This window comes from Entelurus aequoreus, linkage group LG01 (genome assembly GCF_033978785.1).
Source record: "Entelurus aequoreus isolate RoL-2023_Sb linkage group LG01, RoL_Eaeq_v1.1, whole genome shotgun sequence".
In the NCBI taxonomy this organism is placed as follows: Eukaryota; Metazoa; Chordata; class Actinopteri; order Syngnathiformes; family Syngnathidae; genus Entelurus; species Entelurus aequoreus.
Genome location: NC_084731.1, coordinates 33,137,089 through 33,151,610, shown reverse-complemented (window position 1 = coordinate 33,151,610; position 14,522 = coordinate 33,137,089). Strand labels below are relative to the sequence as shown.

Below are 14,522 nucleotides of genomic sequence, written 5' to 3'. Positions count from 1 at the left end.
CTAATCACGTGCCTTTGCGGAAGTGGAAGTGTAAACAACAAGAGCGGTGCCTGAGCGACGATGCTCGGGGTTTTGGCTGTATTGGTGTTTTTTTTGGGACGCCTGGACAAAATGTATGTATACGGGGCTCAGTCGGAGCCAGAAGCCGTGCAGGGCAGAGCGAGCTGTGGCTGTGAGAGTTTGAAGAGAGACCCCGTTGTAGAGCACAAGACATCATCGCAGGATGCAGCTGTAAAATATACTCTTGGAACAAATGAGGTGCTTTCTGGTGCAAATGGGGAGGAGAAGATACTAAGTAAGGTAACGTTGGTCATAAACTAATTACTTAACTCCTTTTGTGTATTTATGAGGCGGTACTTGTGTCTGCTGGAGGCTATAAACTGAGATTTTGTTTATTTAAAAAGGGGACAATACATATTAATTAATGTTTGATATGTAAATATGTGAGATTATAGCCAATGGCTAATTGTCATCTCCACTGTCTTGGTAAATTGATATTAAAATTAAGACAAACACATTCAAAACATGGTACAGTACACAGATTCACAATATTAAAACATGAAAAAATCACGAGATTTAGGTGCCAAATGTGCTGTTGTAGACACTCAGCTTGTACATTACATGATTACATAAAACAATTGATACGACTGACAAAAATACATAATATAAGTTTTCTTAGCTAAACTCCCCTTTTTTGTGTGTGTGTCCTAAATAGATTAAGTCAATCTTTTATCACATTATACGGTGTATCAACAAAGTGAGTACACCCCTCACATTTCTGTAACAGTGTTATTATACTTTCTCAAGGGACAATTCTATAATAACTGCTTTTGCATATAGATACACATTAGAGTAGTCCGTGTACAGCTTGTACAGTGGTAGTCCAGTTTTTTATATCTTTCCATTCCAAAGAGTGAATCAAACAAAAACAGTAGCAATTGTTTGCACAAATCCAATTAATCTGTTCCAGACATCTGAAAATATTAATACAACACACATTTTACAGAAAATAATTGTGGTTTTGTAAGCAGAAAACAATGCATATAAATTATGTCTGAAATATATTAATTAACATATAACATCACTTTCACCTTTTCTTGAAGACTAGTTGGCGCAGGGGTAGACAGAAACACACCAATACCACTTCCTTACTTTGCCCTGAGTTATTTATTTAACTTAGTAGTGTTATTTACCTTCTTTATCAAAGTGCTGGCGCTCGTGCCATATCCAAAAACAAGCGAACGAGCGATTGTGTGTTCACACAAATTTATTTACATCAACAGATGCAGTCACTTCCAGGAAGTCGCACTGTTGTCACACAGTGTCCTACACCTCACAACTTTCTTTGGCCCCGTAGTGGGTTAGTTTGCAGTTTGTTTGGGCGCTTAAATACGCGGAATTGATGAGCTGTTCCCGTTTGTAAATATGTTGTTTGACGAACCGAAGACAGAAAATCACAACATTTGCATGACTATTTCCTGCATATACTGTAGATGGTGCTGATTTCTGGCGGAGAATTTCTAATGGGAACAGACAGCCCGGGCATCCCTGCTGATGGCGAGGGTCCTCAGAGGCGGGTCCATGTGGACTCTTTCTACATGGACATCCAGGAAGTCACCAACCGACAGTTTCAGAGCTTTGTCAATGCCACTGGCTACGTGACCGAGGTGCTAGTCAAGTCCGAATTGCTATGCGTGTATTGTTTTACTTAACACAGCGAACTGAGGGGTCATTTGCATATCGCTTTTTATTCTCTCAGGCAGAGAAGTTTGGGGATTCGTTTGTTTTTGAAGGAATTCTGAGTGAGACTGTCAAAAGCCAAATCACACAAGCGGTAAGTATGTTTTTGTATTATTTTACAACGTTTCCTCTTATAGACCGCTCAACTATCCCAGATGGGGCTCTGTTTTTGTGGTTGCCATTGAAACCATGCACTTTCTGGGGCTTTGTTTTCCCACCGTTTCCTGCTGACATGTGTTTTTTTCCCCATTGCATATGGTAAATGGGTTATTGCGCTTTGTTACCTTCAAGTGATAGTGTCAAAGCGCTTTGACACTATTTCCACATTCACCCATTCACACACTGATGGCGGGAGCTGCCATGCAAGGCCCTAACCACGACAAATCTGGAGCAAGGGTGAAGTGTATCGCCCAAGGACACAACAGACGTGGCTAAGATGACGGAAGCTGGGATTGAACCTAGAACCCTCAAGTTGTTGGCACGGCCGCTTTACCATCCGAGACACGCTGTCCCTTAGTTACAGTGCACATCAGCAGGAAGCAATCCACAGCAGTAAAAAAGACATTTCACTTTATTTGGCTCAATAGTCTGCGATGAGGTGGCGACTTGTCCAGGGTGTACCCCGCCTTCCGCCTGATTGTAGCTGAGATAGGCTCCAGCACCCCCCGCAACCCCGAAGGAAATAAGCGGTAGAAAATGGATGGATGGATGGCTCAATAGTTGGAAATACAGTATTATAGTCCTTAACTGCATCATTTACATAACAAATGCTTGCATTTCAAGGTGGCTGCTGCCCCCTGGTGGCTCCCAGTGAATGGTGCCAACTGGAGACACCCAGAGGGTTCTGACAGTGATATCAAAGACAGGTAAGGAGCTTTGATTTGGAAAGAACCCCCATTTTTAAATCAGTTTTGGTGAAAAAACTAAAATCATGTATTTTTCAAGACTGGATCATCCTGTTATTCATGTCTCTTGGGCGGACGCTGTTACCTACTGTACCTGGGTCAGCAAGAGGCTTCCCACAGAAGCAGAGTGGGAGTACGCCTGTAGGGGCAATTTAAGAGACAGGTGAGATTGAAAATTCCACCCTCACCAGTTCTGTATGCAATATTTCTCCATTTCATTGTTACTTGTAGACTTTACCCATGGGGAAATCTGCTGAACCCAAAGGGGCAACACTTCGCCAACCTCTGGCAGGGGGACTTCCCCCAACATAATTCTGCAGAAGATGGATATGTCAAAACCTCACCGGTAAGATCGTAAGGGTCAGGAAATGAAATCCCGCCATTTGGCCCTGTCGAAGAGATTTCATCATTTAGCTGGAAGAAACCTGATTTGTAATTGATTTAGAAGATTTAATAGTGATGAGAATCCACAGGAAATAAAAAATGCTAATGATAATTGGCCGCTCAGGTTTTTGCAGATCTCATGAATAATATGATTGTAATTGTATTACGTGCACTGTATGGATAGCGGTAAACCGTATAATCTTAGATAGATACTGTATTGATCCTGTGCTCGATTACTTTTGGTTTACTGCAGGTGTGTACAAGCTGTTTCTAGCAAAATTTAAGGATGCACGTTGATACATTTTGTGCATTAAAGATGTTAACATCAATCTGATATAGGTCAATTATACTAAGCTATCTGAACAAGTTTAGTTTTGTGTTATAGGTGACGACAGCTAGTAGAATTGTTAATATTACATAGGGATGCATGAAAAAAATTTTTTAGCCGATACCTCCTGTTTTTCAAGACTGATAACCAAAAATATTTTCTCTATTATGTTTCAAATGTAGATTTAAGATAAGAAAGACTCAAACAAAGGTGGATTTGACAAACTGTACCTGTAGATTTGTCCTGACGGTACTTTTTTTTCTGGTTCTGTGGCAGCTTTTCTGGCAGCACATGCCTTCATAGGCTTTCAAAAGACTAGTCCAATTAGGTTCATTAGGTCTTCTAACTAAGTCTGGCTATAGCAATAACAATTACACTTTCAAAACACTGTCGTAGCAATAGTGGCTTATAAGGATTGATGTGATTAAAATCGATTATAAAAATAGTTGGCGATTAATTTAGTCATCGATTTGTTGGATCTGTGCTATGCGCATGCGCAGAGGCAATTTATTTTTATATTTATTTTTTTAAATTTAATATTTTATTTTATTAAAACAATTTTTTTTATAAACCTTTATTTATAAACTGCAGCATGTACAAACAGCTGAGAAACAATAATCAAAATAAGTATGGTGCCAGTATGCTGTTTTTTTTCAATAAAATACTGGAAAGGATAGAAATGTAGTTTGTCTCTTTTATCCGATTATTAATCGATCAATCGAAGTAATAATCGACAGATTAATCGATTATCAAATTAATCGTTAGTTGCAGCCCTAGTTGAAGCGTGATGTTATTTTCCTCCTCGTGGAATATTTGCAGAGCATTTTGCAAATAGCACACACAAGTCTTCCTCCGAAATAGTGACAAAGTAGCACAAGATCAACGCCATGTTTGTTTACAATGAGCTCAAAGGAAGTTTACGGCAGGCTTGAAGCATTCTAAGTAGGAGAAAAGGAGCGCTTCATTTGCTCACCCTAACCCCCCTACTGCACAGTGTGGGTAATCTCACCTCATTAGAGCATTTTTATCGGTTAGCTGAGCAATTTTTTATGGTATTGGATTCATCAGTGTGACATGATAACTCCTAAAATATAATACTATTCATCATGCACCTCTAATACTTTTTTAAAGAAAACTGACATTACAATGTTTGTGTTTTTCTATAGACACCAAAAAACTATTCATTTTAACAATTAGGAGACTATTTTCTTCACTTTCATTTTTCTTTTCCTTTTCTCCTTTGTTTCTGCAAAGTCACCTGGCAAAGTTGCAATCTTTCCCATTGATTAGCAGCCCAAATATATGATCGGAATGTCTGACACCCTGCAGGTGATGTCTTTTCCCGCCAATTCTTTTGGTGTGTTTGACATGGTGGGGAATGCGTGGGAATGGACGTCAGACTGGTGGACAGTGCATCACTCCGCAGAGCAACAAAATAACCCGGTAATGTCACACCACCGCAACATCTCTAAGAATGATTTTAAGCTTGAATTTTGATTCTAATATCTACATTTTTATTTTAGACAGGTCCTCTATCAGGCACTGACAAAGTAAAAAAGGGAGGGTCATACATGTGTCACAAGGTAAAGTATATTCAAAACTTTCTCTATAGATTTGACAGAAGCGTCATACCCTCACTGTAACAAGACACAAATTAGATGATAACATATTTTAAAAGCCTACTTGTTATTTTGTGTACATTTTTATTTATACCTGGAACACGTGATAGATCTATAAGCAACAATTTATGAAATGGGCCTCCCCACCCTTTTGTTAGAAAAATGCTTCCATTTTTATTCACATCGATTCTCTCATTAAGTGACCTGTCTCGTGGTGTGATGGCATTTGATTTATGTATATGTACCACATCTCTCTCCCACTCATAGTCATACTGTTACCGGTACCGCTGTGCGGCTCGGAGCCAGAACACGCCGGACAGCTCCGCCTCCAATCTTGGTTTTCGTTGCGTCTCTCCACAGCCACATTGACTCACACTTGGGTCACAGGGTTTGTAATGTTAGGTCCATCTCCTTGGCCTGAATGTATGCACTGCTTTATTGTAGCCACATGACTTTTTAGTTACAATAAGTCAGTATTTTTCTTTCATTTTTGTTTGAAATGAATGAAAATCATTTTTTATCAGAGTCCACGAAACAATTACAGGCCTCGAATTGTAACTTTTTAAGGTCAAGGCGAGTATTTCCTTAAAGGAGAGCTCATATTTTAGGGCACCAAGGCAAGTTAGAAGGACACCAAGGCAAACATTATTTTCTTTCGGGGCAGGAGATATATATATATATATATATATATATATATATATATATATATATATATATATATATATATATATATATATATATATATATATATATATATATATATATATATATATATATATATATATAGATTAAAAAAAATAGTGTTCATGTATGAGATCTGGGCTGCCAAGTATGGCCAAAGTAATAATTAAGATTATTGTTATCAATATTGAAATCATGGTTACTGATTGTTGGGTAAAGCAGTGTTGGGGTGTGAACATAATACCATCATGTCATTTGTAATGTCTAATAAAAAGACTATGGATAAACGTTATCCATATATCTATAAACAAATATTAGTTTTTTAAAATTCTTTAATAACATCAACTTGTCAGCTTTTTGTCGTTACATGATGCCTTTATCTCTATTTTTACATTTTGATAGAGAGAGTTTTTATTTATTTTTTTAAGTGATGTACATTTATATGTAGATGTAGATGCTGTATCGGGACAGATCCATTAAGAGTTTGAGCAGAAATATGTCGTATAGGAATTAACTATACACAATAAAACATTAACAAAATGCTGTGTCATATGAATGATTTTTGAAGTAACACCTTAGTGACATGAAAAAACCACAATTAATGTAAAAAAAAAAAGCCTTGTGTTTACTTTTTGATATCAAAATAAAACACAAAGCAGTTTGGCTAATGAAGATGAAGTCTAATAAACAAGCTTTTTTCTTCTCCAACGCCTCCTAGCAGAGGTGTGGACTCGAGTCACATGACTTGGACTCGAGTCAGACTCGAGTCATGAATTTGATGACTTTAGACTCGACTTGACAAAATGTAAAGAGACTGCAACTCGACTTAGACTTTAACATCAATGACTTGTGACTTCACTTGGACTTGAGCCTTTTGACTTGACATGACTTGCTACTTTCCCCAAAACCTAAAGCTTAAAAAGTTATTTGGGAGCGCTCCGTATCTTTCATTTTGTACGTGTCTGTCTATCAGCGTGTGCTGCGTGTCAGCGTGTGTGCTCTCAGTACAACAGCCAATCAAATTAGATCTACATTGTTTTCATCACACAGCATTCAGCCAATCAAATTGCAGGACAACCAATGAACAAGAGTTGTCAAACAACGCGCCAGTGAGAAAGATTTATACCAAAGTTGGTTTCGTTCGGGTATAAAAACTACGACTTGGTCAACAAAAAACGAATTGCCGTATGCAAATCACGCAGTTCGAATATTACAGACGGAGACGCAACAACTTCCAACTTCGTTCGACATTTGAAGTTGCCCAAAGAAGGGTAAGTTTTGAATGTAAGATAACGTTTATTGGCTAAGTAACATGACTTTTATTTGCTGTGTAGTTAAATCAGTGAGGCTGTAAACTCACTGCTAACGTTATAACCATAGACATGTTTTAAGGGTACGCAGCATCGAGCACTACTGGCGCAGACGAGACGCGGGGCCGCCATCTTGGAGTGGTGATCCGCTCCACTCAGTGCAATTCATTTGTCAGGAGCAATGAACTGTCAGCGCATTTAATTCATTTTACCTCACTGAATACCACTGATTTTCACGCGGTTTTTTGTCATACGTGTAGCTATGATAACGGACACATGTTTTGGCAAGTTTTATTATTCATAGTTTGCTTAACAGTAATATAATATTCTTATACGCTATAAGTGACCAGACGTCCGAGATCAAAACTGGGAATATAATCCCAGAGAAGGGGGAAAAAACGGTAAGCTATTTTTAAATTGAAGAAACAATATGATTAGGTTATATATACATGCGTATATCCTACATAAACAATGTATGAATACATTAGATATCTATATATCCTAGGGACCTATAGACTGTATCTCTGTTGCTGCAGCAGCAGAGAGTTTATTCTGTCTTGACACTTTGTATTGATATTTTGTATTACATTCTTCCCTTAAATGATAATGTTTACAGTGATTGTTATGTATGTATTTTTTATGTATGTCGCTTTGGATAAAAGCGTCTGCCAAATACTTAAACATATATAAACACCTGAAAGTCTTTATATCAGCTAAAACCACCAATTTGTTTCACTACATTCAGAATAAAACCAAATGCTGTTTTACCCAACAATGTTAGTATTTGAATATTGTTACTTGATGACTTATTCCTGGTTACAATTATACTGTTAAGAAAGTATTGTCTTATATTTTGCCTAAAATGAGAATGCATCATAATCAGTGGCGGCTGGTGAATTGTGTTTTAGGTGGGGCTGAAAGTTTGTAAACCAAACCCCTTTAGGGGGGTCATCCTCCCCCAGAAGATTTATTTGTGATTTTCACATACAAATATTGAATATCTTTGCTCCTTCTCAACTCTGTGGTAATATTATTTTCATAAAATACAACCAATAGTATGTTAATGTTTGTTTTTGCAAATGTGTTTATTCTGTAAAGGAATGAGTTAAATGTTTAAAATTGTTTAAACTATTATAATTACTGTTAATAGTGCTATTATGAATTGCAATGTCAGCACTATTTTTTTTCTTGCAATTTCAAATGCACTTGTTTAATAAATAAATACAGCGTTTTAAAAGCATACACAATCTGTGTAAAAATATTAGTATGTGGTTAAAAGGACTTGAAAGGACTCGAAACTCAAAATGCAGGACTTGGGACTCGACTTGAGACTTTCCAGTCTTGACTTTGGACTTGACTCAGGACTTGCCTGTCTTGACTCGGGACTTGACTCGAGACTTGAGGGCAAAGACTTGAGACTTACTTGTGACTTGCAAAGCAATGACTTGGTCCCACCTCTCATTTTCACGCGCTTTTTTGTCATACGTGTAGCTATGATAACGGACACATGTTTTATTATTCATAGTTTGCTTAACAGTAATATAATATTCTTATATGCTATAAGTGACCAGACGTCCGAAATCAAAACTGGGAATATAAGCCCAGAGAATGGGGAAAAAAACGGTCAGCTATTTTTAAGTTGAAGAAACAATATAATTACGTTATATATACATGCGTATATCCTACATAAACAATGTATGAATACATTAGATATCTATATATCTTATAGACCGTATCTCTGTTGCTGCAGCAGCAGAGAGTTTATTCTGTCTTGACACTTTGTATTGATATTTTGTATTACAATCTTCCCTTAAATGATCATGTTTACAGTGATTGTTATATATGTATTTTTTATGTATGTCGCTTTGGATAAAAGCGTCTGCTAAATACTTAAACATATATAAACACCTTCATCCATCCATCTTCTTCCGCTTATCCGAGATCGGGTCGCGGGGGCAGCAGCTTAAGCAGGGAAGCCCAGACTTTCCTCTCCCCAGCCACTTCGTCCAGCTCCTCCCGGGGGATCCCGAGGCGTTCCCAGGCCAGCCGGGAGACATAGTCTTCCCAACGTGTCCTGGGTCTTCCCCGTGGCCTCCTACCGGTCGGACGTGCCCTAAACACCTCCCTAGGGAGGCGTTCGGGTGGCATCCTGACCAGATGCCCGAACCACCTCATCTGGCTCCTCTCGATGTGGAGGAGCAGCGGCTTTACTTTGAGCTCCCCCCGGATGGCAGAGCTTCTCACCCTATCTCTAAGGGAGAGCCCAGCCACCCGGCGGAGGAAACTCATTTCGGCCGCTTGTACCCGTGATCTTGTCCTTTCGGTCATAACCCAAAGCTCATGACCATAGGTGAGGATGGGAACGTAGATCGACCGGTAAATTGAGAGCTTTGCCTTCCGGCTCAGCTCCTTCTTCACCACAACGGATCGATACAGCGTCCGCATTACTGAAGACGCCGCACCGATCCGCCTGTCGATCTCAAGATCCACTCTTCCCTCACTCGTGAACAAGACTCTGAGGTACTTGAACTCCTCCACTTGGGGCAGGGTCTCCTCCGCAACCCGGAGATGGCACTCCACCCTTTTCTGGGCGAGAACCATGGATTCAGACTTGGAGGTGCTGATTCTCATCCCAGTCGCTTCACACTCAGCTGCGAAACGATCCAGCGAGAGCTGAAGATCCTGGCCAGATGAAGCCATCAGGACCACATCATCTGCAAAAAGCAGAGACCTAATCCTGCAGCTACCAAACCAGTCCCCCTCAAAGCCTTGACTGCGCCTAGAAATTCTGTCCATAAAAGTTATGAACAGAATCGGTGACAAAGGCCAGCCTTGGCGGAGTCCAACCCTCACTGGAAACGTGTCCGACTTACTGCCGGCAATGCGGACCAAACTCTGGCACTGATCATACAGGGAGCGGACCGCCACAATCAGACAGTCCGATACCCCATACTCTCTGAGCACTCCCCACAGGACTTCCCGAGGGACACGGTCGAATGCCTTCTCCAAGTCCACAAAACACATGTAGACTGGTTGGGCAAGCTCCCATGCACCCTCAAGGACCCTGCCGAGAGTATAGAGCTGGTCCACAGTTCCACGACCAGGACGAAAACCACACTGTTCCTCCTGAATCCGAGGTTCGACTATCCGGCGTAGCCTCCTCTCCAGCACACCTGAATAGACCTTACCGGGAAGGCTGAGGAGTGTGATCCCACGATAGTTAGAACACACCCTCCGGTTGCCCTTCTTAAAGAGAGGAACCACCACCCCGGTCTGCCAATCCAGAGGTACCGCCCCCGATGTCCACGCGATGCTGCAGAGTCTTGTCAACCAAGACAGCCCCACAGCATCCAGAGCCTTAAGGAACTCCGGGCGGATCTCATCCACCCCCGGGGCCTTGCCACCGAGGAGCTTTTTAACTACCTCAGCAACCTCATCCCCAGAAATAGGAGAGCCCACCACAGATTCCCCAGGCACTGCTTCCTCATAGGAAGACATGTTGGTGGGATTGAGGAGGTCTACGAAGTATTCCCTCCACTGATCCACAACATCCGCAGTCGAGGTCAGCAGAACACCATCCTCACCATACACGGTGTTGATAGTGCACCGTTTCCCCTTCCTGAGGTGGCGGATGGTGGTCCAGAATCGCTTCGAAGCCGTCCGGAAGTTGTTTTCCATGGTTTCCCCGAACTCCTCCCATGTCCGAGTTTTTGCCTCCGCGACCGCCGAAGCCGCACACCGCTTGGCCTGTCGGTACCTGTCCGCTGCCTCAGGAGTCCTATGAGCCAAAAGAACCTGATAGGACTCCTTCTTCAGCTTGACGGCATCCCTCACCGCCGGTGTCCACCAACGGGTTCTAGGATTACCACCACGACAGGCACCAACTACCTTGCGGCCACAGCTCCAATCAGCCGCCTCGACAATAGAGGTGCGGAACATGGTCCATTCGGACCCAATGTCCAGCACCTCCCTCGTGACATGTTCAAAGTTCTTCCGGAGGTGGGAATTGAAACTCTCTCTGACAGGAGACTCTGCCAGACGTTCCCAGCAAACCCTCACAATGCGTTTGGGCCTGCCAGGTCTGTCCGGCATCCTCCCCCACCATCGCAGCCAACTCACCACCAGGTGGTGATCGGTAGAAAGCTCCGCCCCTCTCTTCACCCGAGTGTCCAAAACATGAGGCCGCAAATCCGACGACACAACTACAAAGTCGATCATGGAACTGCGGCCTAGGGTGTCCTGGTGCCAAGTGCACATATGGACACCCTTATGTTTGAACATGGTGTTCGTTATGGACAATCTGTGACGGGCACAAAAGTCCAATAACAAAACACCGCTCGGGTTCAGATCCGGGCAGCCATTCTTCCCAATCACGCCTCTCCAGGTTTCACTGTCGCTGCCAACATGAGCGTTGAAGTCCCCCAGTAGAACGAGGGAATCACCCGGGGGAGCACTCTCAAGTACTCCCTCGAGTGAATCCAAAAAGGGTGGGTACTCTGAGCTGCGGCTTGGCGCGTAAGCGCAAACCACAGTCAGGACCCGTTCCCCCACCCGAAGGCGGAGGGAAGCTACCCTCTCATCCACCGGGTTGAACTCCAACATGCAGGCTCTGAGCCGGGGGGAAACAAGAATTTCCACCCCAGCCCGTCGCCTCTCACTGCAGGCAACGCCAGAGTAGAAGAGAGTCCAGCCCCTCTCGAGAGAACTGGTTCCAGAGCCCTTGCTGTGCGTCGAAGTGAGTCCGACTATGTCTAGTCGGAACTTCTCCACCTCGCGCACTAGCTCAGGCTCCTTCCCCCCCAGCGAGGTGACGTTCCACGTCCCAAGAGCTAGCTTCTGTAGCCGAGGATCGGACCGCCAAGTGCCCTGCCTTCGGCTGCCGCCCAGCTCACATCGCACCCGACCTCTATGACCCCTGCTATGGGTGGTGAGCCCATTGGAGGGGGAACTCACGTTGCCTCTTCGGGCTGTGCCCGGCCGGGCCCCATAGGGACAGGCCCGGCCACCAGGCGCTCGCCATCGTGCCCCACCTCCGGGCCTGGCTCCAGAGGGGGGCCCCGGTGACCCGCGTCCGGGCGAGGGAAATCTGGGTCCATAGTTTTTATTTCTCATTGAGGTCTTCGAGCTGCTCTTTGTCTGATCCCTCACCTAGGACCAGTTTGTCTTGGGAGACCCTACCAGGGGGCATAAAGCCCCCGGACAACATAGCTCCTAGGATCATTGGGACACGCAAACTCCTCTACCACGGTAAGGTGTCAGCTCAGAGAGGAGCTGCCACATATAAACACCTGAAAGTCTTTATATCAGCTAAAACCACCAATCTGTTTCACTGGATTCAGAATAAAACCAAATGCTGTCTTACCCAACAATGTTAGTATTTGAATATTGTTACTTGAAGACTTATTCCTGGTTACAATTATACTGTTAAGAAAGTATTGTCTTATATTTTGCCTAAAATGAGAATGCATCATAATCAGTGGCGGCTGGTGAATTTTGTTTTAGGTGGGGCTGAAAGTTTGTAAACCAAACCCCTGTAGGGGGGTCATCCTCCCCCAGAAGATTTATTTCTGATTTTCACATACAAATATTGAAGATCTTTGCTCCTTCTCAACTCTGTGGTAATGTTATTTTCATAAAATACAACCAATAGTACATTAATGTTAAATCTTACTTGTAAAAAGTAATCCCCCGATTCCTATTTTCAACAGTCCGCTCATTTGAGCAGGAAAACGCTGAACACCAGCCCGCCATCTTTGTTTTCTACCTGTCAACTGTCAGTTTAGGCTGCTCGCCGGCTCCTCATCACCACTTCAAGATGCAATTTGCTCGCGTCACAGCAACCAATACTGCGTCTACTTATAAGATGTCTATGGTTATAACATCATTTCAAACACAGCAATATGTTGCGTCCACTGCAGTTTGCTACCTTATTCATACTTTTTGTCAAGTGATTTTTTTAAGCAGGGTTGCATGAGGTACCTACACATAATGTTACGTTAGTCAATGTATCACACACAGTAACATAACGTTAGACGGCGGTCAGCAGCACCGCATATTTTAGCCACCTACAAAAAGACAAACATAGTCAAATAAAGGTCAGTTAAAATGTGTACTATATTAAGAATATGTGTACATATTGCATAGGGCCCTGACATCTAAAAAGTACAACTCTGTTCATTGTTATGTTCATGTATTTGTTATGTTTTTCATGTGTACGCACACATAAACACACATACAGTATGAGATGAGATCAATGAGATAAGGTAAGAACAGAATAGAAACTGCTGTGGAACTAGTTACAATGCAATATGCCATGGAAATACAATGTTAACACTTTTGTACAAATAAGTACAGTTGCACTTGTTTTTGCAAATGTGTTTATTCTGTAAAGGAATGAGTTAAATGTTTAAAATTGTTTAAACTATTAAAATGACTGGTTAATAGTGCTATTATGAATTGCAATGTCAGTACTATTTTTTTTCCTGCTATTTCAAATGCACTTGTTTTAATACAGCGGTTTAAAAGCATACACAATCTGTGTAAAAATATTAGTCTGTGGTTAAAAGGACTTGAAATGACTCGAAACTCAAAATGCAGGACTTGTGACTTGACTTGAGACTTTCCAGTCTTGACTTTGGACTTGACTCGGGACTTGCCTGTCTTGACTCGGGACTTGACTCGAGACTCGAGGGCAAAGACTTGAGACTTACTTGTGACTTGCAAAGCAATGACTTGGTCCCACCTCTGCCTCCTAGTGGTTCAGTACAACAGTTTGGCCAACAATAAAAACCCGGAGTGATCCCTCTCACATCGAATAAACAATCTTCACAGCCAGCGTTCAATTCGATTAGATGACAAAACATTTTAGCCAGTATTGGTGTTATTTGAATACTGATACAGTTTGCAGTTAAATAAAGGACATCCCATAAACATCCCAGTAAACAAAGTAAAGACCTTATAAACAAGTTGTGACAACGTTCACAACGCATCGCCTGCTGCAAAACATCAAAAAGTTTTCTCCTTCGCTGTATACTTTTAGTGTGGGGACAATATTGTCCACACCTGTCTCCATCTAAACACAGCAGTGCGCTCTTGAACGCACGGCGGGAAGCGAAGGAAAATTAGGGCATTACAGCAAAAGGCGAGGGCGGTCGCGTCACTTGCCGAAGTTGCCGCGGTAAAATTCGAGCCCTGCAATTATGTCTGCCTGAATTAAATAATTATTTGATTATGTTCATGAGGGCTAGAACAACTTGGCTGTAGTGGTGTCCCGATCTAATATTTATATCCGATAACAGTTACAAAAAAAAAGGATAAGATGATATCAGCTTGCATTGAAAATCTGATATGAGTGCTCCGATACAAGCAGTCCTGCAGCATGTTTACATGTACAAAAATGGACAGCCAGTTAACAGCTAAATATCCTGCAGTAAGCACACAAGGTTGTTTTTTTCTTGAATTTTTGTGAAGTAATTCACAAAAGATAAACATTGCTACTGGGAGCTAGCAGCATAAGCACACAATAGCAAACAAGCTAGACATTCGTAATAAATGT

The 14,522-nt window shown here is 42.1% G+C and overlaps 1 protein-coding gene across 1 annotated transcript; it reads left to right on the top strand.

Moving 5' to 3' along the window:
• The first annotated feature begins 4 nt into the window (after window positions 1-4).
• sumf1 (sulfatase modifying factor 1) lies at window positions 5-6,279 on the top strand. Its single transcript, XM_062048449.1, has 9 exons — window positions 5-300; window positions 1,494-1,667; window positions 1,760-1,834; window positions 2,524-2,606; window positions 2,686-2,808; window positions 2,877-2,991; window positions 4,687-4,800; window positions 4,881-4,940; window positions 5,244-6,279. Exons 1-9 carry the CDS (start codon window positions 61-63, stop codon window positions 5,343-5,345), a joined length of 1,086 nt encoding a protein of 361 aa, XP_061904433.1. The 5' UTR covers window positions 5-60; the 3' UTR covers window positions 5,346-6,279.
• Window positions 6,280-14,522: the final 8,243 nt, after the last annotated feature.